The following is a 26,873-nucleotide window of genomic DNA, read 5'->3' on the forward strand; positions in this document are numbered from 1 at the left end:
GTCAATGATGGACCAATGGCAATATATCAAAGGCGGGACTAATAGCGGAACCTCACCGGGAGGCTATTAAACTTAAAAATTACTCGAAACTACAAAACCTCCTAGTTGTTGGACAAGACATTAAGTTCGCAGTCAGAAATGTAAGGTTTGCCACGAATGTATTATTTTTTGCTGCTATATTTGGTCAGGAATTGCAACTGTTGCCAATTTTGGCTTAAAGAAAGCTAGCTCCACGCTGGAAGTGATTGCGGGACACAAACAAAACCGACAACGTGGTTTCTACTACTCCGTTAGGAGCAGAGTTGCTGGATGAAGAGTTGGAAGTGGAAAGAGGGGCAACGAGCCCAAAGAGGACAGCGAAGTCACAGTCGAGACAGGACACCGTACCAAGGAAGACATTGGAGACCCTCACGGGACGACAGGTTTGGAAATAAAGTCTTTGGCTGCCACTGACGGCGACAGACGTCCAAAATAATCTCTGCAAGCCTTATTGTTTACTCGCAGGAATTGGTATGATGATGCAGGACCTTCGTCCAGAGTATCTGACAGCCAAGCTAGTACTTCTTCCTCCTCAGACAGCAGTGGGGCCCCAGGTCAGAATTAAGACCAATAAAAAAGAGGAAGCTTGAGCTTGATACAGACTACAACAGTTTGTTTTTTAATAAACAGAACTTCCAGGTTTCTACTTTGACCCAGAGAAGAACCGATACTTCCGCTTGTTGCCGGGGCACAACAACTGCAACCCTCTGACCCGAGAGAAGCTGCGGGATAAGGAACGTGAAAAAGAGAGAATGAGGATGCTCGTGGAGGATGCAAAGCCGACAAAAGTAGTACAATTTACATTGCATTCATGTGGAAACTTCTAAAACTAATCACAATGTGTCTTGCTTTTAGAAAGCACCGAGGGCAGGACTCAATGCATCCTTGCTCCTTCAGAATCGACATTTTGGATTGCTACCTGAGATGTCCTACTGCAGGTACCGTATTATTGCTAAACTGTCAATCACCTGCACTCTTCACCTGCAACATTATATGACCGTGTACAACCATCTTCAGGCGGGTCCACGAGGGAAAGATAAGCTCCATGAGACGCCACAAGCTGGACCACCGGAGTACGGACGACTTCAGAACCATTGTGGTTGGTGATCTCCACTAAACATGTAGTTGAGAACTTAAATGCCAAGTGGACTTCATCGCATTTTGCCTGCAGGCCGACTCCAAGTGCGAGCAAGTGTTCACCGTCAACGAGATGTCTCACGGGGGCTGCAAGTATGGCTACATGAGCTTCAATCGAAATGACTCCAGTGGGTCTCTGTCTGTGGAAATGTGTGACAACCCTTTCATCACTGACCGCAAGGTAAGAATTCGAGCCGGCCGATATGTGGACTTTTTTCCAACATCGGCCGATTAACAACAAAGAATAAGCCAATAAATAGGATTTTGATCAGGCTTCTCTGTGGGTACCTGTGGCCGCTGCTGACTGACAGTCGGACCCCGGAAGAACCCTGCAGCAGCTTGAAAGCAGGCTGCTATAGGAAAGATTTTTTTTTTTATCTTGCTAGCCTTTTATGGTGTTTACTGAGTGAGCCTAACACTCTAAATGTAACTCTTAGCATTAGCCAAGCATTCACGTTAGCATTAGCTTTAGCATCCTCCATCTTTACCATCCTCCAACTCTCACGTGACGTCCTTGTGGATTTAATCTTTTAAAAATAATGTGCTGTTCTTGCTGAGTCTGACAAAGATATTTTTAAGGTGTGGAGGTGAATGAACAAAAACGTTAGTTCTAATAATTGTAGCACATAAAAATGAGAACATAAAAACATAAATACATTATTTAGTCATCAGTGAGCAATACCTTGCGTTTTTTTTAGCCTTTTAGGCTGTTTACTGAGTGATCCTAACACTCTAAATGTAACTCCTAGCATTAGCCAAGCATTCACGTTAGCATCAGCTTTAGCATCCTCCATCTTAACCATCGTCCAACTGTCATGTGACATCCTGGTGGATTTAATCTTTTAAAAATAATGTGCTGCTCTTGCTGAGTGTGACAGATATTTTTGAGGTGTGGTGGTGAATGAACAAAAAAGTTGGTTCTAATAATCGTGACACATGATAGTGAGAACAGATTCAGAGTTTATTTGTCATTGTCAAGATAACAACGAAATTCAGATTGGAAAACATCAATATATTGTTTAGTCATCAGTAAGCAATACCTTGCGTTTTTAATCCCTATTTATGTGTTTCAGGTGAATTCCCTTTGCTGGGCCACAGTCAACTATCCGGACTCTCATGTGTTGTATCCTCTGCTTAAATTTATTTATTTATTTATTTATTTATTTTCCCTTCAGGCATGACAAATTCAAACAAACATACAGCATTTTTATGTGTTTACATTTAATTCAACCCGAAAAGAAAAGGGCAGACGGGAGAAGCCAATGCTTATTGAATCCCGCCCCCAGTATACCATAGGACGCAGAAATTATAGAATAACAATTTTTGACATTCCAGATTGTGTAGTGAATTTTGAATTATCTTTTGAATTATAGTTTATTGTACAATATAGTGAACCCATATTTATGGTGGTGATGGATAGGGATGGGAGCTTCTGGGTACCTCACGGTACGATAAGATTTGCGATACATGGCTCACGATATAAATTATCTCACAATATGTTGGTGTAACAATTATTGATACATTGGTCAGGAAATAATTCTACAATATTTTACTATACAAGTAATAAACAGAAAAACAAGCTCTTTTCATCCTGCTGCTGTGAATCCAATAACATTGGTAGCTGCAATATCACAGCATAACCTGCATGTACATTTTTTGCTAGGGAGGGGAAATTAATAAGACTAAACAGATTGGGTGACCAGGGGGCAGGGCTACATTTCTCATGAATATGAACCCAATTAATTGATATGCTAAATCAGGGGGTGCTCATTACGTTGATCAAGATCAACCAGTCTATCGCGCAAGTGTGGGTAGCTCGCGGCACCTCGCCCCCACAAAACCTTTTTTTTTTTTTTTTTTTACTTTACATCAGGGGTCCCCAAATAATACGGATACACCCCGCCTCCACATGTGGTCCGACCCCTTGAACAAAAAAATTTTTTTTTTCCTCATTAGTGTTATTTATTTCCTGGCTTTTTTTTCTGTGACGAACCCAGAGAGGGTTATTTGGTTATTATCGATTTAATTAATAGTGTTATTATTATTTATTATATAATATTGTTAACAGTGTTATTATTATTTATTTTATTGTATTATATCATATTATATTATTAGGGCTGTCAAACGATTAAAAATTTTAATCGAGTTAATCACAGCTTAAAAATGAATTAATCGTAATTAATTGCAATTCAAACCATCTATAAAATATGCCATATTTTTCTGTAAATTATTGTTGGAATGGAAAGATAAGACAGAAGACGGATATATATATTCAACATACAGTACATAAGTACTGTATTTGTTTATTATAATAATAAATCAACAAGACAGCAATAACATTATTAACTGTTAAAGCGATCCATGGATAGAAAGACTTGTAGTTCTTAAAAGATAAATGTGAGTACAAGTTATAGAAATTGTAAGTTAAAACCCCTCTTAATGTTTTCGTTTTAATAAAATTTGTAAAACTTTCAATCAAAAAATAAACTAGTAGCTCACCATTGCTGATGTCAATAATTACACAATGGTGCTGAAACCCAAAAAATCAGTCGCACCCAAGCGCCAGCAGAGGGCGACAAAACACCCAAAAAGACAAGTAACAAGTGCACATGACACTGTGGTGTCATTTTAATCTGTTTGAGCAGGGCATGTGCGTTAAATGCGTCAAATATTTTAATGTGATTAATTTTAAAACATTAATTACCGCCCGTTAACGCGATAATTTTGACAGCCCTATGTATTATATTATATTGTATTATATTGTTATTATTATTATTATTTTTTTTTTATTTACTTTTGTTCCGTAAAGAATCCAGAAAGGGTTATTTGATTGTGGCTTTCTGAAAAACAATAAATTTTTACATTTAGGCACTCCTGCAATCATCACACCTTTTCTGTTACAAACTGACCCCGGCCCCTCATCAGAGAAGGGAAAAGTAATGTGTCCCTCACAGGAAAAAGTTTGGGGACCCCTGCTGTACATAGTTAATTATGATTATGTGGTGTGCATGTTGTGTTGTGTGAGCAACATATGACGTTATGCAGCACCCATCTCTCTGTAAGCAGCTTCTTGCTGACATTTTTCTGGTTCTGTAGTTTCCAGCAGAGTTCACTACATTTCTCACAGTTTAATTAATGTTAACAGTAGAAAATACAAACACAAAACACTTTTCTCTAATCAGATGCCTACGCGAGTTTTGCAGGTTAGCAAGTTGACACAGTTTAAAGTTATGCTAACTCTGATACAGGTCGGACTTTCAGTAGCAAAATTAGTGGTGTGTTTCCCACCTCCACAACATTGGTATCTTTTTAAATTACAGTGGCTGCTGCTGGCTGAAAAAAAACTTCTAATATCCTTCCTCTTCGAAGGGGGCGGAAGAGTCGGCATGTTGTCGACATGTATTTCTGTCGGGGCTTAGCAAGTGTGAGCGTGCATGTGTGTGTCGGGGTGGGTCAAGTCATCAGCCAATCAACCGTACCTTGCTGTTGATTTTGGGTTACAAAATAGGAAATGACCTGGAATCTCCCCAAATGAATAGGCAGTGACTCAAATTCAACAGGAAGCGACCTGTAAATGCCCTGAAAATCGGAAAGACTCACTGTGAATGCTCTGGTTTCGAATGAACGAACATTCATTTGGTCCTCCCAGTCTAAATGAATTGGCCATTTAGTGCCATCCGTGGCCATTGAGTTAACAGAAACTCTATTCTAGTGGAAGATTCTGCTAACAACTTCTTGGATCATATCAATAACCTTCTAGGATACAACGTAGAGATGAACGATATTGGGAAAAAACTTGCGTTTTTGGGGGGGGGTTGCAATTTATTGCGATGTGTATATTAAAATAAGAATTTTCACCAGATGACTTGAATAGCTCTGTTTGGGAAGACTGGTTGACTCAACATGTTTTTGTATTAGTGTATTCCATTATTAGATTTTTTTTTCTGAGTTTCCCCTTTGTTTTTCCTCATTTATCCTTGTTTTTTGTTCTTTTATTTTAAATTCTTTAAACAATTTCTCATATACAGTACTTCATTATAAATATATTTTTAGAATAATTTTATATGATTTTTTATTGTTGTATTATAGATTGATGGGTCTTCAATTTAATTGTATTTTTATTTCTTATTCATTTATTTAAGAACTGAAATTGCAAAACCGTTCTATGAGACTGCATTCATATCATACCGTTTAATCTAGGCTAAGGGGGTTTATCTGTGAATGATGAAGATTGCTATATACTGTATAAAAGGTATACAGGAAGCCATGTCTCTGCACACTTGCTGCTTTTTTAAAGCAAACCAAAAGTTTACATGTTCCAAAAAAAAGTAATAATTGTACATCCTGCGATAGGACTATTGCGCATGCGCTCATCGCGATGGCGATATTCAATCAATATATTGTTCAGGCCTAATATCACGATATATCATGTTTCGATGTTTTGTCACACCTTTAGTGTAATGTGTTCCTGACCCAACTGCATTGTGGGAAAATCTGCCTTATAGAAAGACCATATGGTTTGCTTATGTTTTTGCTTCACTTCATATTTCCCTTAACTGAAGCCAGACTGTGCCTGTTGGGGATTGCGGACAAACCTGGCTTCGTCACTTTGCTTCCCGCTTCAATCTTCAGCAACACCAGTCCAAGTAAATTGCTTCAAATGATTGTTTTTTTTTTTTTTTAGCTCTCTCATCATATTTAGCATCGATTGTGGTTTACAGCAGAAATAATGAGCTATACCTAACAGTTCATTCATTCATTCGATTACCAAATTTAACTAAAATGTTGTGTGCATTTATCTTAAAGTGTATTTAATGAAGTGTTCCCTTCCGTCCGCAGATCACCCAGGCTTGCGTTGCAGTTTTAAGATCTCTACAGCCTGGTGCTGTGCTTGGTGTCGACACCCACGGTTTGACAAGTTGTTTAGTGCAGGTTAGTGTCATAAAAGTGGACTAAAATTGGGATGTATGGGTATTCTGCATATTAACCGAGGATTTTAAATTGTACATAAGTGTGAACCAGTGGTGACCAAAATCAGTTTGTAAATATTACCACTGTCTCGATACATTTGTCCATTTTAGTTTTTAGCGAAGAGTGCTTGTATGTCTAAGGGTGTAATTGTGTCTGATTGGCAGGTTTATCTCAGAAGGTGATCCTGCAACAAGCCATTACAGGGAAAAAACTAACAATCGATGTCGGCAGCGACGTCCTGGCGCAGCAGTTTTGTGTTGATGTAAGTTATCATGTCCATGATTGTACCTGTCTTTAGCATGACAAGTAATCTGTGCAGATCCCCTTGCTGTTCAATGGCTCCCGGTCTGGGGAGATTTTCAGCCTTGACGCACGGGAGCCGAGCAACCGCAAGGCAATGGTCTTCTGGCAAGAATCTGCAGTCACTTCACTGCGAATACTGAAAGACGAGAACTACCTGGTGGCTGCAGACATGTCGGGCCAGGTTAGGAATCGCGCTTTTATCTCATCTTTACAAATGGGACATCACAAGATTTGGGATCACTCTGTCAGATCAAGCTGTGGGACATAAGAGTCATGAAGCAAGTGCAGGAGTACAAGGGCCACTACAACGAGTACGCCTACCTCCCCATCCATGTTAGCGAACCCGAGGGACTTCTCTTGGCTGGTAGGAGACTAATGTGCTTTTTGTGTCATTAAGTAGATGTACAGTCAACCCTCGTTTTTCGCGTTTAATGGGTACCAGAACTCGCCGCGATAAGTAAAAACCGCGAAGTAGCGCAACCCTTTTTTTTGTGTGTGTGTGTTCCATGTATTTATTCAGTTTTATCATTGGAAAGAGATACATAGGACATGTTTTTTCACTTTTTTACCCCCAAAGTATAATTTAAAAAAAAAACAAAAAAAGAACATGTATATACTGTAATTTTCGTACTATAAGCCGCTACTTTTTCACTTCATTTTGAATCGTGTGCTTTATAGTCTAGTGCGGCTTATTTGTTGATTTATTTGGGTTAATAGGTAACACTTTATGACAGCAGCATCCTAAGACTGCCATAAGAGCGTCATAATTATGACCTGACACTATCATGGGCATTAATGCATATGACAGATGTCATTACGGTACATGTCATCAGGCAAATAATGTCACTAACTCCATTTATGTCCAGCTCGGATCTTTTACAGCCATTGAAAAGTGAGATAATTTGCCGGATGACACAAAATAATATCTGTCATACAGTGGGGCAAATAAGTATTTAGTCAACCACTAATTGTGCAAGTTCTCCCACTTGAAAATGTTATAGAGGCCTGTAATTGTCAACATGGGTAAACCTCAACCATGAGAGACAGAATGTGGAAGAAAAAAAAAAATCACATTGTTTGATTTTTAAAGAATTTATTTGCAAATCATGGTGGAAAATAAGTATTTGGTCAATACCACAAGTTTATCTAAATACTTTGTTATGTACCCTTTGTTGGCAATAAAAGAAAGAAAAGGCAGCTCAAAGAAGGAAAATTTGCTGTGAGATTTTTTTTTTTTTCCTCCTTAGTGGGTCAGGACTGCTACACAAGGATCTGGAGCCTGCGGGACAGTCACCTCCTAAGGACTATCCCGTCACCTCACCCGGCTGCCAATGACGCCATCCCCAGCATAGTGTTCTCCTCCAGTGTCGGTGGCCGCACGGGGGCCCCTGGCCTGCTGATGGCCGTCAGGAAAAACCTCTACTACTTCCCCTACAACGTGGATGACAGGGAGCTTCAGGAAGTCTGATTGAAAGAGACACTTTAGCTACACCAGCACAACAAAGTTTCGTTCTACACATAAAGATGCAGCCATGTTGAACTGCACTTCGTTACGGTGAGAGCTACTTCTAATATTTTCATTAGATCATTGGAAAAATAATGGAAAACGTTTACAAGTTTAATTGATGAGCAGTTCAAAAGCAAGAAAACATGCAGGAAAAAAAAGACAGCACAAGTTTGCAGTTTGTTCCTTGAGCGGGGTGCCCTTGTTTTAGTGTTTTATTTGTTTTTAACTGTTATATACAGCACTTGTTTTCAGATTGAGATCGCTCACCAAACGAGTTGATTTAAAGACACTTCTTCTGATATCATTAAACCGCACTGAAAAGAAAAAAAAATGTCCTGAAAATAAATCGTTGCAACATCAAAAATACCATTCTCACATGCAGATGTATTCTTGGCAGATATACTAAGGATATGTTTCAAAACCACCTGAAAAAAGTACTCGTGAGGCATGTCAGAAACGTTACAGGACCGGTGTCACAAAACGATATACAGTATTTCAAATCCGAACTACTGCTTTCCCCTTATCTTCTCTGCCGTTGTAATAGTTAGGATATATCTTTTGTGACACACCTTAATTTGTTTGCATTGCTTAAGATTCAAGTCATTCCAAGATATCGTGAGTGAGGACATTTTTGAGGGTCCAGCCTCAACAATGGTGTATTGCTAACAAGTTCATCCAATGGTGTAAACAAAGTAATGTCAATGTGAAATTTCAAGTCATAATTAAGGCTTTACTTTTATGGGAATATCCGCCTTTTTAAAGTATAATAACTAACAAAAAGCTTGTGGGGTTACTAGATTGGATAGGGTTTGACTTTTTTTTTTTTTTTTTTTACATATTCGTTGGAATGCATCTATACGATATATTCAACAATGACCACAGATGGTTAACATTTTTTAAGGCGGGAAGGCAATGACATGGATAACAAATTTCTTACCAACGTGGACTAAAAACAGTACTGTGCAAAAGATTCATACTAAGGATGTCCCGATAGCATATTTTTGCACCCCAGTCCAAGTCACCTGATTTTGAGAAGCTGCCAATACAGAGACGATCTGATACCGAAATTTTTTTTTATTTGAAGCAAAGTTCCAAACATGTTACTGTTTCCTTCCTTCATATGCCTTCTTAACGGTAATTACTGTTAAACACGAATAAAATAGAAAAATGCTTGTCTGTATTAAATGCTTCATTGCGCAAATACACTTATGCTTTGACGCTCATGCTGTTGAGAACAGGCTCTCACACAATGAGTTGCCACAGCACACTTATGACTGGGAGCAAGTTTAACGATGATTGACACATTTTTGCCTTCGATTGTAACGCCACTAAGCTTCTCTGGCAAGATCAAAGCTACAAACTTGTCAATTATCGTGAACTTTAAGTACCAAACGCAAGCTGCACTGGACAGTTTGGCTGCACTGCTTAGGAGGGAGGGTTTGGCACTGTATGAGCGTGAAGCAGAAAACCAAATAGGTTTTTAAAATGAATTTGAAAAATGGGGTGATCGCGTGATCGGATTGGGACATCCCTAATTCATACCATACAGTAATTACTAGGAGTGGGAACCGCTTGGTACCTCACGATACGATACGATACAAAGCTCACGATAATGATGATCTGACGATATAGCGATACAACGATTTTCGATACATTGATCAGGAAATCATTCTAGGATATTCTACAAAAAACTAATAAACAGAAAAACAAGCTTCTTCTGTGAATTGGCATGAGTATCACTCGTAGACGTTCAATCCATTTGAAGTCGATTCTTGACAAAAGCATATCGATAACCTTTTGGGATACAAAGTATCACGATATATCATCATTTCGATATTTTGTCACACCCCTAGTAATTACTGTGTCATAGCAGTACTTTTGTCTAAATTAAACATCTCTATGAAACCACAGGATGATGACGACTAGTATTACTTTATGTTGATATGTTTGTCAACATACAATATCATTCAGAAGCTCCTCCTCATACGAGTTCCTTGGAATCAAAATGGCAATAAAGTAATATATTTATTGCTTTGGCCTGAGCAAAGAAAATAGTAAATATATAGGAGTTTGTCAGGAGGAAAGGCCCACAAAAAATACACAAATAACTAAATATGTGAGGATTTATGTATAGTTACCCAGGCTGCTAAGATAATGGCGGCTTTTGCACAGTACTGTTATAATATTAGTCCATTGATGATTTAATGGGACAACTGAATTTTCGTTGTGAATGGCTGTGCTTGTGCCCCCTTTTCTCATAACTCCCCAACGCTGACCTTGACAAACAGTATAGGACGTAAATTTAGGGACTACATGATGGCCCTATCAACGATTACAATCCGAAGTCCAAAAGGGATTGTCCAAAACGTAATTTGATTTTCCTTTGTGAGATTTAAGTTTCTTCGAGACAATAGATTAAAATGGGTAATGTCGTCAATCGCAACTGGAAGAGCCAGACACAAAGGAGTCCACGTGATTTTGAAGTCCTGCTAGAGTTCCCCGGTCTTCTGGCTGCAAACGCTGCAGACCCTCACCGGGTGATCCCAACCCCGAGAGGGCACGGCGCGCCGCTCCTGCGAGCAGTCCTGGCACACGCCTTGACCGCAGGCGCGGCAGTGGTGGATGGAGAGGCGAGAGGCCGAGAAGTCCCTCTGGCAGCCGCAGCAGGCACGGATATCCTGATCTGGGACCCAGTAAGCGGGACGTGCGGCATCCTTCACCAGACCTGGCGGACACATGGAGCACAAATTTAAAGTAATTCTGAGTGTTTGCTAAGTGAAAGACTAGCATTTAACTTCTTACCGAGCGGTATGTCAATGGCGCCAACAACAGCGCCGAAGGTGTTCTGAACTGCCTCCCCGACCTTTCTTGCTATAAAGGTACCACCTTCCTCTTCCAAGGCTGCATCAAGAAGCTCTAAAATAGACACCCGCATGTCAGCCAGAGTTCTGTAGATCATGGTGGAAATGATTGAGTACTGAATTTGCACACCAGTAGGGATTCCTCTGTTCTGGAAGCAGGCATCGCACACTCTGACGGGTGCCAGCCCCCAGCCTCTTTCTGGGACCGGGCGGGTTTTGGAGGAGCAAGCATCGCAGAAGCCCTCGCCGCAGGCTCGGCAGTGGTGCTTGGTGTCGTTGGTTTGGAAGTCCACCGCACATTTGTGGCATTTCTGTGCATTACAGGCGGTGATGTAAAAACTTCAACTGTTACCACCAAACATTCACGTGAGTCAAAGTTTGAATTCATTTTTATGTCAACTGACCCCTTCTAAATATATATATAAAAAAAAAAAACATTTCAAGACAAAACAAGCAAACACAAAGTAATCCGTAAGTACATAGGCTTTTTTTATGTAACTGAAAAATTAATATTGGCATACTTGCATTTATTAATGTAAATTTTAAAGTAACACTTCTAATTACATTTTTTATAAATATATTTGTTCTAAAAAATAAATGAGCACATTTGCTTTTTTTGACAAATGTTACCTACTGTTAATTGTCATTTATTAGCGTTAAAATTATTTAAAAGTTTGTTCATTCTTTCTACAAATGTACATTTCAAGCATATTTTGACATGCATAACATTCACCAACTAAAGTATTTTAAATTGCATTCCAGTTTTGTTATTGGATGGATTATTTTATTTCAAATTTTCAAAGTAAAGCTTGTTAATACATCTCAGGCATATTTTAAAATGATACACACATACAGTGAGGAGTAGAAGTATTTGCACCCCTTTTGATTTTGCAAGTTCACCCACTTAGAAAATAGGTCGAGGTCTGAAATTTCAATCGTAGATGCATTTCCACTCATAGAGACATGATCTAAAAAAATCTTTGGTAATTTACTGGGGGTCATGAGTCATTTGTACCCGTTTTATGATGCAAAACAATCTTTTTAACTCATTTCAGTCTGGATTTCGCCCACAACACAGCACCGAGACTGTGCTTATCAAAGTCCTAAATGATATTTGTCGGAATACCGATGCAGGCAAATCATCTGTTCTGCTACTATGTATCTCAGCGCCGCATTCTATTGGAACAGTGGGTAGGGCTTATTGACACTGTTCTTCAGTGGTTAACATCTTATTTACATGATAGGGATTACTTTATGTCAATCGGAAACCATCAGTCAGAACGAACCAAATTCACGTGTGGAGTCCCTCAAGAGTCGATTCATGGACTACTCTTATTTAACATCTATATGCTTCCCCTAGCTCAGATTATGGTACAGTATGGCATCTCCCATCACACCTATGCAGATGACACACACTACATTTCTGTGTCCGCACATGATTATAGTCCTTTAGTATCCCTGAGTAAACGCATTCAACAAATCAACGAATGGATGTGCCAGAATTTTCTAAAGCTAAATGTGGAGAAGACAGAAGTGATCATTTTTGGGCTGAAAAAGGAAAGGTCAAAGATAAGCAGGCACCTTAGCACAATGTCACTTAGAGCTACAAATCAAGTCAGAAACTTTGGCGTAATTATTGACTTAGACCTAAAATTTGATAGCCATCTGAAGTCCGTCACTAAATCTGCTTATTACCACCTAAAACATATAGCCAGAATTAAGGGGCTTCTGACTCAACAAGACATGGAAAAACTTATGCATGCATTCATTTTCAGCAGATTGGACTACTGCAACGGTATATTGACGGGTCTTAATAAAAAATAAAAAAAATCAGTCAGGAAGATGCAGCTAGTACAGAATGCTTCAGCCAGAGTCCTCACAAATACAAGGAAACTGGACCACATTACACCAGTTTTGAAATCGTTACACTGGCTTCCAGTGAGTCAAAGGATAGACTATAAAATACTACTGCTCGTCAACAAAACACTTAATGGCCTTGGACCAAAATACATGCTTGATTTGTTAGATTCCTATGAAACATCTAGACCCCTAAGATCATCTGGAAACTGTCTCCTGTATGTTCCAAGAACAAGAACCAAGCAGGGTGAGGCAGCATTTAGTTATTATGCTCCTCACCTCTGGAACAAGTTACTTGAAGGTCTGAAGTATGCTCAAACTGTTAGCTCCTTTAAATCAGGGCTAAAAACGCTTTTGTTAAACACTGCGTATCATAACTGTCTATATATGTCAATCTATTTGTTTTCTATTCCTCTTGTGCTTATCTCCATTGCTGATTTCAATTATTAGCAGTAGTAGTAGTATTTGTTTTATTTTTTATTTATTTATGTCATTTTATTTATCTCACGTCAAATAATAAACTATGCTGTTCTTTTCACGTGCGTCGCGTTGAGCCGCTTCTGGGACGCATCAAACACGTGGCCGCACTGCGACTGGTGTGCATTGGGTGATTGACTAACGCCCGCGTTTCACTGGGTTCTCGCGGCGGCCACGTTGTCGCGCCGTAGACGTTTTTGGGTTATACTGTCCTACCGTGTTCGTCCTCATTATAGTAGAGAAGACGGAGTAAATATAATCTACACAAAGAAACTGTAACCCGATCGACTCACAGCCTCGAAAAGTAAGGGTTATATTACGTCAGAAACTCGTTCGGTACGCGTCCGTTCCGAACCGAGCACCACGTACCGAAACGGTTCAATACTATTACAAGTACTGTTACATCCTTAGTTATTACCAATTATTAATCCCAAACTCACATAACTAATTACCACTTATTTATCACTCAAAGCCTCTTTTAAAACATTAGGATGCCTTTTTCACTGTACACACCAGGATGAGCGAGTTGGGTGTCCAGTAAGTGGGCGCAATCTGGTCTGTGAGCCAGGAGGTGACCGCTTTGGCCGGCTTGACGCTGAGCTCCGATACTGACTGGGAGATATACTTGACTCCGTCCAGCAGCCTCTGAGCGGCATTGTGGTTGTCTTTCAGGAAGCCATCAGACTGAAATGAGGACAAACACGTCATTGTTGCAGGTGGTTCAATGGAAGTGCGTTCTTGCCAGCTAAAAAACTGTGGAATATACACAGAAGCCAGCGGATGACTTTCTTTTATCCTTGTTCCTGCATAATAACAGCTTTTGGGGAAACTATCTTTTGTTATTTGTTGACAAACCCAAGCCAAACCACTAAAAGTATTACTTATTGCCTCACCCCTGGCCAGATGTGCTGGATCTCTGTTCTGACCACTGTTTCCACTGGATCCTGGTTTCCGTACCAATACTGCCTGCTACGGTAAATCACTCCACAGTTGGGACACTCAATGACATATCTGAAATTGAAATGGAAAATACCACAATGGAATATTGGGCTTTGAAATGATATTTTACAGACTTGAGTACGGGGCTTTGAAAATGTTTCACTGTAAGTATTTTTAATAGGACTGTTAAGTATCCTAGCCAAATAGCTGATTCACGACTAATATCGCTGAGATTATCGTATTTCCTGCTGTTTCTCACCCAGACCAGGCGTAGACGGCCAAGCCAAACCATGGCGAGTCAGACGAGGCTGTCGTCTTAGGAACCACGATCACCTCCTTGCCTCCTTCGTAGCAAGCCTGGAAAGTTTAGCATTCAAACGCTCAGGTCCTCTTTAAAGGCATCGTAACGTGAACGCTAACCTTGCACGTGTAGATGCGGTTGTCGTTCTGAGCGGAGTAGCGGCATCTATGTTTGGCTTCGTGTTCCACACCCTCCTTGAGGTGATTCATGCTTCTTTTACAACCTGACCTGAAAGTGACAATTCACATTAAGTACCGTAATTTTCGCACTATAAGGCGCACCTGACGATAAGCCGCCACCCACCGAATTCGACACGAAAACGGCATTTGTTCATAGATAAACCACACTAGACTATAAGCCGCAGCTGTCCTCACTGTATTATGGGATATTTACACCAAAATATATTGACCGCAAGCACGAAAATGGGTCAGGGGTTAAAAAAGGTGAGAAGGGTGTGGAGGATATATGTTCCGGTACACTGCACAACTAGGGTTGTCCCAAACGACTAATTTTCTCCCGATTAGTCAGCCGACTATTTTTACGATTAGTCGACTAATCTAATAATCCCCCCCCCCCCCCCCTTTTTTTTTTTTTTGTTTTGTTTTGTTTTGTTTTTTAACTAATTTAGCAATATAATTTTTGATGACATTTATTCACAAAAACATTTTGGAACACTTACATTATTAAAGTACCAAAAAACACGTAAATAACAACAATACATCACAAATAAACAATGAGGTCAAATGCTGATAGCATTAACTAGTGCAAAAAAATGGAATGTAACAGATTCACAACACTGACTTTGCCTTTCCAACAAGATTTAAAACAATTAAAAAATATATATCTAGCATTAATATTATAGTATACTACTATATATAATAGTATTATAATCATTGCCAATCAGATTTTTCATAAAGGGTGTCATTTTAAAGCTAGTCTTATTGCAGAATCTGAATTCTGAAGTATGTGGGATTAACTCCAGAATTCGATTTTTGAAATGTTTACCGGAAGTACGTTCGCTAAACCGCTCACAGTCAGCTTTAAACTCCGCAAAAAAAGCTCTTTTTGTCATTGCATGTAGTGTCCGTAATCATTTTTTTGTTTGTTTCCAAATGCTGTTAACCAGCGATTTTTCATGTTGGAAGTGTCACCTTTTAACCGCAAGTTTGCGTTTTGGAGAAGACTGCCAATATTTTATAGCAGGCTAAAGTAGGTTGTTTTTTTTCCCCATTAGCCTCAATGTAGCAATGTTAACGTTTACAGTGTTTAATATACGTGTTTCCTTATTTTTTATGTTTGAACTTTAATTCTACGGCGTGTTGATTACCAATAAACTTCTGGGAAAGGAACTTGAGTCTCATATGTCATCAAAGCGCACGTGTACACGCACGCACAAATGTATGCACGCACGCGGCGATAAAAGCTTGCATAACAAGCGTCCGACATTAAAAAAAATCTCCCAATTCCCCCCGCCCCCCTTGAAAATGTTCTCCTCGGAGCTACACAATTCACGGAGGTCACCCTTTTTGACTTCAAAACGGTGAATTTCGCTGAAAGGTGAGAGATTTTCATGCCTTTGACCGGTAACATTCTATTTGACAGCGGCATCATACGACTGTCAAATGATCAAGTGAACCACCATGATTGCTTCAAGAAGCTTCATTTGGCCATCACTGCTCCGTTGGGGGAGACAGTCAACCTCTGCTGCCACCTGCAGTCAATACTGTTGTCCAACATGCCTCCAAGCATGCATTGCAGCGCTACCGATGTAAATAACAATCAAAATTCATGTGCTGTGCTAAGCATGATTGCGGTTTTGAGTAATGAACCAGGCTGGGAGCTTTGAAAAACCTCAGGAATCTTTTGCAAGGGTTTTGAGTTAATTCGTTGATTCAGATGATTAGGTTAGTAGCTTCTTTAGACTACCTTTTCATGATATGCTAATTTTTTGAAATAGGGATTTTTGTTTTTTCTCGACTTTTTTGCCAAAATCATGATTAAAACAATAAAAGGCTTGAACTACTTCAGTTGTGTGTGATGAATCTAAAATATATGAAAGTCTGTTTATCAGTACATTACAGAAAATAATTAACTTTATCACAATATGCTAATTTTTTTAGAAGGACCACTATACCGTAATTTTCACACTATAAGCCGCCAACCACCAAATTTTACACGAAAATGAAAATCAGAGAAGCTGCACTGGAATATAAGCCGCACATGTATTATGGGATATTTACACCAAAAGATATGAACCGGTAACACTTTACTTGACAGCGACATCACAGGAATGTCATTAGACCAAATGAACCACCATGAAGCTTTGAATCAATTGGCTGCAAAGCTTCATTGCTTCAAGAAGCTTCATTTGACCATCACTGCTCCCTTGGGGGAGACAGTCAAGCTCTGCTGCCATCTGCTGTCAATACTGTTGTCTAACACGCCTCCAAGCATGCATTGCAGCGCTACAGATGTAAATAACGATCAAAATTCATGTTCTGTGCTAATTATTTACAGTTACTGTTCCAGTTGTTTCATTAATTGCTAGTTATGGTATTTGATAACACTTTATTTGACAGTGGCGCCATTATACTGCCATTAGACAATAATAAGTAGGTCTGATCGATATTGGGAAAAAAACTATTGCAATTTTTTTGGGGGGTTGCGATATTATATTGCGATATTAAAAAAATATATATATTGTTTTAAAGAAATTTTCACTAGATGACTTGAATAGCTGTTTGGAAAGACTTTGGATGACTCACAATAACCAGTGATCCCTCGTTTTTCGCGGTTAATGGGGACCAGAACCCGCCGCGATAAGTGAAAAACCGCGAAGTTGCGCACCCCGCCCCCCAAATTTTTATTTTTTTGTGTGTGTGCTCAATGTGTTTATTCAGATTTAGCATTGGAAAGAGATACATATAAGGCATGTTTTTTTCTCACTTTTTCCCCAAAGTATGATTTTTAAAAAATGTATATATATTATATATAAATAAATAAATAAATGTTTTTAAGCACTTCAAATGTAATAATTATGATCAGTTTTAAACATAACAGTCCAACCAAATCATTTTTGAACAAGAATAAAGTACTGTAGTAGAAAAATGCTTGGCTTTATTAAATACTTCTGTTTATCTACCTTAGCTGTGACTCTTGGTGGACATGTAGAAATTACAAACTCCTCATGATCACTTCTGGCATTTAATTTATATGTCTCAAACGTCTCCACACACACACCCACACCCACATTCATTCCAAAGCGGCTTCCTTGCAGAAACTGTTTAACAAGTTAAACGATGATTGACAGCTGCTGCGCTGTGATTTCCGCTTCTTTGGCAAGATCATAGATACTAGCATCGTTAACTTTAATAAGCAAGTGCTGCAGTGACTGTGAGGTTCAAAGAGCTGGGAGAGGGAGGGTGTGAGGCTCTGTGCAGAGCAGAAAGCAGGGCGTATGTGGATTTAAAAAAAATTTAAACTATCGCACGTCCTTGCGATGGGACTTTCGCCCACGCACACATCGCGATGGCGATGTTTAAACGATATATCGTTCAGGATTAATAATAAGCATTCATTAATGCAAATGACAGTGTCATTTCATAACAGATGGCATTTAATGTTATCCGGCGAATTATCACACTTTTGAATGGATTTTATAGATCCGAGCTGGACACAAATGAAGTTAGTGACATAATTTTCAGTAATGCCCATGTCTTGTCAAAATGATGACGGCGCTATCAAATAATGTGTTACTATTCATTGAAATAAATCAACAAATAAGACGCACTGGATTATAAACTGCAGGATTCAAAATGAAGGAAAAAAGTAGCGGCTTATAGTGTGAAAATTAGGGTAATTGGAAAAATAGCTAGGAACGACTATATTGTACATACCCGCAACTTAGGCAGATACAGGAGCAGGTGAAGTACTCATCGGGGAAGAAGGAGTTACTGGTCATGTGCTCATCGGGTATATCGCCACTGAAACGCTCGCTCAGAGCCTGGATGGATCAAGAAGTCAGCAATTTTTAATCTTCTCTGTGTAATATCACCCCTTGGAAGAGGTAACTGGGGTATCGCTGGACCTGCAGGGCCTTGTAGATGACGCCCGCGGAGCGTGGCGAGCGGGTGGCATTGTTGTCCAGCTGCTGCTCCAGGCTACGCTGCAGGCCGCTAAAGTCAGTGGGTGGGTTGTAGGTACGAGTCCCACGGTACTGAATGGAACTGAAGGCCTCGGGGAATAGACCCAGCTTTCTGAAGCGCTCCTGGAGGAGGCGGTCTGCCGACTCAGATGGCTTGTCTACGAATTCCAACATGTCACGTCAACAACACTTTTCTGGTTAAGGGCCTTGTTTTGGTACTCTACCTGATCCTAACAGCTTGGTGTGCACAGTCTCGTGGAAGATGATAACTGCGGGCCCCAGCGTGGATAGCGGGACGTCCAGGCCGCAACGAGTGGTGGTCGCTTTCAACTCCCTGGCAAAGTGCTTTAAGTAGGCTTCGGAGGCATCGCCCAGGAACTTGAAGAGGTCATCGTGGAGACGATCTGCGTGTGTCCGGTAGATGACGATATCTGAGATGGCCAAGACTTTGAGGAGAAGGCGAGTTCGCTGACCCTGGCTGGACCCTGAATCAAAAAAAAAACATTGATTTTAGTTTTCAGTAATCTCCATGAAAGTGTAAAAGTTCACAATATAATCAATTTTTGTGGTGTATAATGGCAAAATCTCCTTTTACCAGCTCCGAGCAGTCCTTCCGTGTCAATGACAACCACACGGTGCAGCGGGTCCATGGCAGCCCAAACACCCACTGTGCAGGACTCCTGCGTCGGCGATGTTTTGAACACTTCTCTTCCCAGAAAGAACGTGTGGTTCAGCGTGTGAGACTTCCCCTCGCCGGTGTTCCCAAAGATAGAGACCACCTTGAGGAGCTCGTCGGTTTCACATCCCAATCTGTTCACAAACTCCTCCTCGTCCTTCACCTAGAAAACACTCTTAAAATGAGATCCTTCCTTCTCATCCATGTATGCCGAAGAACTCACCTGCATCTCCTCCTTCTCGTCCACCAACAGAAAGCTGCACACCCTGTCCAGCTGGTCTTTCAGGATGTCCAGCTCGGATTCCCCCGCACTCACGCTGTTCGCCTCGGGACCTTTGGCCTGGGGGTATGGAGTGAGGGGGTGCTTTCTTTTGTTCCCGCCGCTGTGGGTGCGTTTCTGGCAGTCCAAGCACAGGTTGATCTTGCATCCCTGGCAGCGTACGGCCGCTCGCAGTCGCCCGGCCAAAACTGACCCAGCGCCATCCCCTTTGCACGAATCGCAGAAGGGGACGTGACCCGGGGCGATGCGAACCCGATCGTGGTTCCTCATGCGCTCCTGTCGGTGGAGCTCCATTTCGCAACGAGCGCACTGAAGGCTACTGCACTCGTCACATTCAAAGGAGGCTTCCACCGAGCCCCCGCAGGCGTAACTCTCCTGGCAGACTAGTGGTGTGCTCATGCCTTTATCTCCAGCTGGACCTTGACCACTCATGGTTAACAATGGAGGACTACACTATCAGCACAGCTTGGGAAATTTCACAAACTTGAGACCATAGTTCTAGTCATCCAAGTTTGCACTAAACTGTCCAAACAATATCTAATCAGACATTGCCATTTGTTATGTTGGCTTTATTCCTTTCTTTGGACAAAGGTTAATTCAGGGGGATTTTATTTTTAAAAAAATTACAATAATGTCCATGCCCTTAACACTAACCCTACACTTTGTAATCTGAGTACTTTAATCGTAAAAACACTTCCTAAAATAACTAGTCAATTCAAAGGTAAATGTCACTCGCTTATGTGATGACTAAAAACAAAGCTACTATCTATCGAGCATCCTTTTGCCTCGTTTATACCTGATTGGTTAATGCCAAGTAGGGAAACGTCGTTCACTGTGGCCAATGATATTTATATTCTCGCCGAGTGTTGCGTCAGTACCTATTGGCGATACATGCAGTCGTACTTGTGTAAGAAAATAACAACCTTCGTGTCAATCGGCTGACCTAGCAACGGTTAACAGTCTCCGCCGACAGGGAATGACTCGACTTAACTAAACTGCCGACTCGACGCATTCTAAAAGTGTACGCTGGCTAATAATAACGTAACATTGCGCCCCGGTGCCACGTACTAACCTCGGCGAGAAAGTTAGCTTACTGTGTCAGACCCTGGGAAGAGATGTTGTTGCTTTGACATCAGCTGATCGGCTTGTTTTTATTCAGGGTTGAGAAGTCATTCGGGGCGCGATGCATACTGGGAAATGTAGGAACAGCATAACCAAATCATTACAGTCATTCATAATAAAAAATATTTTTTATTTTATTAATTATTTGCCGTATTTTTATTTTAGTTGTCTCTCCATAACTAGCGACATTCAAGTTTTATTAACATGACGCTTGAACTTTTTTCCCATCATGCTCTGCAATTCCAGCGTTCGTTACATTCAGCGGCGTACACCGGTGTTTTGTTGATGTTATTTTGTAACACACTGGAAAGATTATTTCCGTTAAATCTCGGTTTATTACGTTTTTATTTCAAGTTTAGTAATGTGTATTACCTGTTTGTAACGTAAAATAGTTCTTTAATTGCATAATTCTGACCTTCACTTGAGTGTATTTGGGACGCCCCAGTGTTAATAGCAAGTATCCGAATTTCTGGCAAGTTTTTCTGAAACCTTAGTCGCTTTAAATTAGTTTACACGTTAATGACATTACACCGACTTTGCTTATAACAGCTAAATCTTTTTCTTCAATAAAGTAATTCTCGCTTGTCCCAAATCGTTGAAGCGATAAAAAGAAACATCCGTATACTGTTGCTGACCTTGCTTAATGCTAACCGCTTAGCTTCGGTGCTAACTTGTATTTATTTTTTTCTGCGGGGAAAATGGAACATGAAGACTACACTGACATCAGTGGCAAACCAATATCTCTGGACTGTCAAAACCATTGCAGTTTTTGCCGTGAGTTTACTGTCAGCTCGCCCAAAATGTCTATCGCCAAGGTGATGGCGTACACCTGTACCGTTTGGCTAGCTGCTTATACGGTGTTCTTTTTTACTGAAGTAAGTATCAAATAATATTACATTACTGACGTTATAATAAAGCAAAGATGCCGTCTATAGGTCAACCTCACTACTACTACAAATGTCCAAATTTAAATATGCTGCTAGTTGTAGAGTGTTTAATTAGGGTGACCAAACGCCCTCTTTAGCCCGGACAAGTCCTACTTTCACGTAGTATCCTCGTCGTCCGGGCGGGTTTTATAAATTCATAAAAATGTCCGGTTTTTATGATTTTTCACGGGACCAATTTGAAGAGAATCCCTCCGGCCGCTGGGTGGCAGCAGTTGACATGGCTCCTACAAGAAGGGAGGGAAGGAGTAGTTGTTCTTGTTTTTGGTGGCAGTTTACCCCTATCATGAGGCATTTCTGCCATCTACTGGGTTGACGATTTGGCCACAACGCCTGCCCAGTTGTTAATTTTTTTACGATAAATACGTATATAATGGCTACTGTTGACTTCTGTCGGAGATTTGACTGTAAAATCCCGTTTGGTGTTGCATCGTTACGCTGCCGATGATTGTAAACTTATATAGCAAAGTTTGATTTATGCCTCAGCTAACTATCAGTAAGTTAAACCACGCTAGGCATTATGGGAAACGTAGTTTTCAATTGCAACGTTTGGAAACATGCTGGTTGAATAGTTTGTCAATTTTTTTCGGTTATTGTTTGTGTGCAATCTAGAACATTGAATGAGAATATCAATTGAATGGGAATAACCATTTGTCAAGGACAATTGTCGCTATAGTAATTTATAAAAATGTTTAGTTGGCACATAGCCTACTGTGTGTATGTGTATTGACTGGACTACATTTCAATTGGTCTGCATATATATATATATATATATATATATATTTTTTTTTTTGCTTCAAAATGCATTTTTCCATCCAGAGTGAGGGGGCACACTTTAAATATATTAAAGTGATATAGGCATCTTGAGTGAACTTTGAGTAAAATTCAAGTATCTTAAGCCCGGGCTGAGTGTCCTCTTTTTTGAAAATCAAAATATGGTCACCCTAGTTTAATACTGCAACATTTCAATAAATTAATGATTTAAAGTCTTTTCATCAGTACCTATATGAACAGCCAAATTGAAAGATTATTTTATTGTTTTACTTTTGGCAAGGGGAGTAAAATAATTCATGTCAAAAGCAAGGTTTCTTTCTGACTCGGAGTGGGAAGCTCTTGGTAACTCACGATACGATACGATTTGCGATACACAGCTCACGATAACGATGATCTGGCGATATGTTGATACAACGATTATTGATCCATTGGTCAGGAAATCATTGTAGGATATTGTACAACAACTAATAAACAGAAACACAAGCTTCTGCTGTGAATTGGAATGAGTTTATCACTAGTAGACGTTCAATCCGTTTGAAGCGGGAGGGATTCGACGTCTATGGCCGTGAGTGGCAGCCAATGCCAGACAATGAGGTAATTTTGGTCCATTTAAGGTCATTTACCTGTTGATTTTCAGATACTTCCTGTTGATTTTGGGGTATTTTATGGGTCACTTCCTGTTTCATTTGAGTTACAGAACAGGAAGTGACCTGGGAATCACCCAAATAAATAGGCAGTGACTCAAACTCAACAGGAAATGACCTATAAATGCCCTAAAATGAGCAGCCAGTGACCTGTAAATGTCCTTAAAATCGGACAGAATAACTGGGAATCCTCTGGTTTCGAATGAACGAACATTCCCAGCCTAAATGGATTGGGCGTCGAGCACTGTCAATGCAGCCTTAGATTTAACTAAGACACTATTATGGTAGAAGATTTTGGTAGCAACTTGTTGGTTCCTTTTTATTTATATTTTTTAGACATTGACACCTTTTTAAAACGTTATGTCGATTCTGGGCAGGCGCATATCAATAACCTTTTGGTATACAAAGTATCACGATATATCACCATTTCGATATTTTGTCACACCCTCTGGATCTGGCAGTGCATATTTCTTGATTTGAAATGTGGAAAAAAATTAACATGCATTTCGGTCTTCCGTTACTCCCTGTAGAACACAGCCGTGCTCACAGGTGCCATCCTGCTAACCCTGCTGGGAATGATGCTGCACATCCACCTGGTGAAGGTGGACCATGAATCGGTGCTCATAATCGGCTCAATGGGCATCCAGGTCTCCTCCAGCTATGCATCAGGAAGGGAGACGAGCACCTTCATTGAGATGAGCCAAGTCAAAGATGTGGTCATTAATGAAGCAATTTACATGGTGAGTAAAAGGATTGTTTTTGTCACATTTGCGCTTCTTTCAAAATACAAAACTGAAGTGTCTGTCTAATTGCAGCATCAAATCATCTACTACCTTTGTATACTGCTGAAGGATCCTTCAAGACCTGATGATGTGTCAAACGTGGTGCCGTTGTTTCAGGTGAGAATTTAGCAGTACCTGACTTACAACGATTAGTATAGGCGACAAAAATATTACTTTTTTTTTTTCCCTCTGTCTTTCAGAGCTCAAAGCCAAGGTTGAACTGCTTGGTTAAAGTATACAAAAGTTGTCAGGAGATTCTTTCAAAATGCTGACAGCTCATACACAGCCACCTGTCCTTATTTACTGTATTTATTACATTTACGAAGTTATTAATAAGATATGTTTATTTCTCATGTTTTTCCACCGTTAGTAACTGCAGGAATATACTTGGACAACATTATGTATATACAGCGTAGACATGTGCTGATTACCGGTTTCAAGGTATGCCGTATTATGAAAACTAGTGATGGCCAAATGAAGCCTCATGAAGTAATTAAGCTTTGCAGCCAATTGGTTTGCACATGTAGCAAAGCTTCATGGTGCTTCATTCACTCTATGGCGCCATCAAGTGGTCTAGAAGCCCAAGAGGTCAACTAAGGATAATTTGTTATTCATTTTTATTGAGAAATAATAGCTTTCCCACAGTGGCTGGCTTTAAATGGTTTCTTTTTTTTGGACAATATTTCACCAGCTTTAGAAAATATTCTTTCACAAGGCACAGATGAAGCTGGGGTGCAGATAAATGTGGGTGCCAGTTTATATAAATTTGGGTAGGTATTCTTTTGTGCCTCCCAGTACACTAATGGATTGTTCATTCTGTTGATGTTTGGTTCAGATAGGTACACACACACTCACATTTATATTAATGTAGTTCTTCTCCCTTATCTTATTGAAAGCAATCAAATCAAAATGTTCCCATACAGGGGAGGATTGCTTTTTTCGCGCAGGTTCCATCGTAAGCAAAGGACAAGGCTCGAAAAAAAATTGCACTGGTTGCACTGTTGCGCACAGATGTAACAAGTACAGGAGCCCGAAATGCACAAAATGTGAGATAACAGGCGATCGCCATTGCGTTTTGCAACCAATTTATACCGTAGTCTGTAGCCTACTGTGTTTGCAATGCGCGCCAAACGTCGGATCACTTCCGAAGTGTACAAAAGATTCAGCCGGCCGGCGAGGCTTCTCAAGTCAGCATGTCCGGGTTTTGCCGAAAAGACGCGCGCCTCGCTACAAGCTTCGTGGAAACGCCCCTCCCATTACTCGACACAAGCATCGGAACCTCGGCCCATTTCGTCCCATCACTAATGAAAACGTCACGGTTTCAAAACCGCAAGAATTTTCCGTCATACCGTTCTTAAGGTATTAGATATTTTTTATGTCCCAAAAATGCAGGAAGAAATCCCTTGTTCGCAGATGCAAGGATCAACCCTCCCCCACCGGTTGTTGCTTTGTGTCAGTGAGTCAGCTGTGCAATACGATGGCTGGAGGAGGTGAAACTCCTGAACTTTTTCCCCCATCTGAGAAAACTAAATCGCTGGTATGGGAATATTCCTGCTACAGAAAAGTTAGACTGCCGGCCAACCGACATATAAAACAAGTTTGCGGAGGGTGGCTGCCTAGGAGGCAATACCTTCAATATTTCGCATTTATACAAATATAAAGGTTATTAAACACTGCCATGAACGTTTCTCGCCAGTTACAAGAGTTAACTCCAGTGTGTTTAGTGTGTCTAGCTGTGGTAAAATGGGGTGTTTTTTTTCTCCCTGGCAACTGTCTGTGTTGAAAAAAGAGAGTGTGTAGAATGTAAACATGATACCGATCATACACACGCTTTTTAAGCGGGAAATTGTTGTTGTTTTTTTTTTTCTGATGCTAATAATGTTGAGCCGTGGGTTTAGGCTCACCGAAAGGACTGTATTTATTTTAATTTTATTCAGAAAATTTCAGTTATTTTTTGTTATAATTTTAATGTATTTTAACTTAGCATTGTACTTATGCTCCAATTTGCTAATATGTTTTGAAAAATAAAAATCCTGTTCAATGGGAAAAAAAAGTTTTGTTTTTTTTAACCCAGATAACACATTTTAGAGCTGTTATTGCAATACCGTGATTCCGTAAAACAGTGATATTTTGGCTGAAGGTTATCATACCGCCAGAATCTCATACTGATACATGCCTAATACAGTGCACGTCATAATGGAGTTTACTGGACTCTAACTGATATTTCAGAAAACCTTTGTTTTGTCCACAGCAATATACAGTGCCTTGCAAAAGTATTCGGCCCCCTTGAATCTTGCAACCTTTCACCACATTTCAGGCTTCAAACATAAAGATATGAAATTTAATTTTTTTGTCAAGAATCAACAACAAGTGGGACACAATCGTGAAGTGGAACAACGTTTATTGGATAATTTAAACTTTTTTAACAAATAAAAAACTGAAAAGTGGGGCGTGCAATATTATTCGGCCCCTTTACTTTCAGTGCAGCAAACTCACTCCAGAAGTTCAGTGAGGATCTCTGAATGATCCAATGTTGTCCTAAATGACCGATGATGATAAATAGAATCCACCTGTGTGTAATCAAGTCTCCGTATAAATGCACCTGCTCTGTGATAGTCTCAGGGTTCTGTTTAAAGTGCAGAGAGCATTATGAAAACCAAGGAACACACCAGGCAGGTCCGAGATACTGTTGTGGAGAAGTTTAAAGCCGGATTTGGATACAAAAAGATTTCCCAAGCTTTAAACATCTCAAGGAGCTCTGTGCAAGCCATCATATTGAAATGGAAGGAGCATCAGACCACTGCAAATCTACCAAGACCCGGCCGTCCTTCCAAACTTTCTTCTCAAACAAGGAGAAAACTGATCAGAGATGCAGCCAAGAGGCCCATGATCACACTGGATGAACTGCAGAGATCTACAGCTGAGGTGGGAGAGTCTGTCCATAGGACAACAATCAGTCGTACACTGCACAAATCCGGCCTTTATGGAAGAGTGGCAAGAAGAAAGCCATTTCTCAAAGATATCCATAAAAAGTCTCATTTAAAGTTTGCCACAAGCCACCTGGGAGACACACCAAACATGTGGAAGTAGGTGCTCTGGTCAGATGAAACCAAAA

At 40.1% G+C, this 26,873-nt stretch overlaps 3 protein-coding genes across 3 annotated transcripts; 2 read left to right on the forward strand and 1 right to left on the reverse strand.

Annotated features, from left to right (window-relative positions):
• Positions 1-8,494, forward strand: wdr21 (WD repeat domain 21). Its single transcript, XM_057823200.1, has 14 exons — positions 1-140; positions 295-422; positions 505-593; positions 670-827; positions 895-977; positions 1,057-1,138; positions 1,211-1,357; positions 2,250-2,299; positions 5,743-5,822; positions 6,016-6,108; positions 6,312-6,409; positions 6,467-6,631; positions 6,700-6,814; positions 7,698-8,494. Exons 2-14 carry the CDS (start codon positions 310-312, stop codon positions 7,916-7,918), a joined length of 1,494 nt encoding a protein of 497 aa, XP_057679183.1. The 5' UTR covers positions 1-140; positions 295-309; the 3' UTR covers positions 7,919-8,494.
• On the reverse strand, positions 8,107-20,932 carry zfyve1 (zinc finger, FYVE domain containing 1). The gene is made up of 12 exons (XM_057823199.1): positions 19,436-20,932; positions 19,132-19,375; positions 18,761-19,021; positions 18,480-18,694; positions 18,289-18,395; positions 14,512-14,620; positions 14,351-14,448; positions 14,046-14,163; positions 13,666-13,836; positions 10,949-11,129; positions 10,760-10,873; positions 8,107-10,682 (listed from the first exon to the last, which is right to left on the reverse strand). The coding sequence occupies exons 1-12, from the start codon at positions 19,922-19,924 to the stop codon at positions 10,447-10,449; spliced, it is 2,343 nt and encodes a 780-aa protein (XP_057679182.1). The 5' UTR covers positions 19,925-20,932; the 3' UTR covers positions 8,107-10,446.
• Positions 20,847-26,031, forward strand: pigh (phosphatidylinositol glycan anchor biosynthesis, class H). Its single transcript, XM_057823201.1, has 4 exons — positions 20,847-21,489; positions 23,507-23,716; positions 23,792-23,875; positions 23,959-26,031. Exons 1-4 carry the CDS (start codon positions 21,313-21,315, stop codon positions 24,028-24,030), a joined length of 543 nt encoding a protein of 180 aa, XP_057679184.1. The 5' UTR covers positions 20,847-21,312; the 3' UTR covers positions 24,031-26,031.
• Positions 26,032-26,873: the final 842 nt, after the last annotated feature.

The sequence above is a fragment of the Corythoichthys intestinalis genome, chromosome 19 (genome assembly GCF_030265065.1).
Source record: "Corythoichthys intestinalis isolate RoL2023-P3 chromosome 19, ASM3026506v1, whole genome shotgun sequence".
NCBI classification, from domain to species: domain Eukaryota; kingdom Metazoa; phylum Chordata; class Actinopteri; order Syngnathiformes; family Syngnathidae; genus Corythoichthys; species Corythoichthys intestinalis.

What these genes read in the sequence shown, in the direction of transcription:
- wdr21 (XM_057823200.1), top strand. Translation starts at nt 310, where the DNA reads ATGAAGAGTTGGAAGTGGAAAGAGGGGCAACGAGCCCAAAGAGGACAG. An exon ending in CTTTCATCACTGACCGCAAG is followed by an intron (nt 1,358 to 2,249) that starts GTAAGAATTCGA and finishes TATGTGTTTCAG; the next exon opens with GTGAATTCCCTTTGCTGGGC. An exon ending in CGAGGGACTTCTCTTGGCTG is followed by an intron (nt 6,815 to 7,697) that starts GTAGGAGACTAA and finishes TTTCCTCCTTAG; the next exon opens with TGGGTCAGGACTGCTACACA.
- zfyve1 (XM_057823199.1), bottom strand. Translation starts at nt 19,924, where the DNA reads ATGAGTGGTCAAGGTCCAGCTGGAGATAAAGGCATGAGCACACCACTA. An exon ending in TGTATCTGCCTAAGTTGCGG is followed by an intron (nt 14,621 to 18,288) that starts GTATGTACAATA and finishes TGTCACTTTCAG; the next exon opens with GTCAGGTTGTAAAAGAAGCA. An exon ending in CACCCAACTCGCTCATCCTG is followed by an intron (nt 11,130 to 13,665) that starts GTGTGTACAGTG and finishes TGTAATGCACAG; the next exon opens with AAATGCCACAAATGTGCGGT.
- pigh (XM_057823201.1), top strand. Translation starts at nt 21,313, where the DNA reads ATGGAACATGAAGACTACACTGACATCAGTGGCAAACCAATATCTCTG. An exon ending in CGGTGTTCTTTTTTACTGAA is followed by an intron (nt 21,490 to 23,506) that starts GTAAGTATCAAA and finishes TACTCCCTGTAG; the next exon opens with AACACAGCCGTGCTCACAGG. An exon ending in ACGTGGTGCCGTTGTTTCAG is followed by an intron (nt 23,876 to 23,958) that starts GTGAGAATTTAG and finishes TCTGTCTTTCAG; the next exon opens with AGCTCAAAGCCAAGGTTGAA.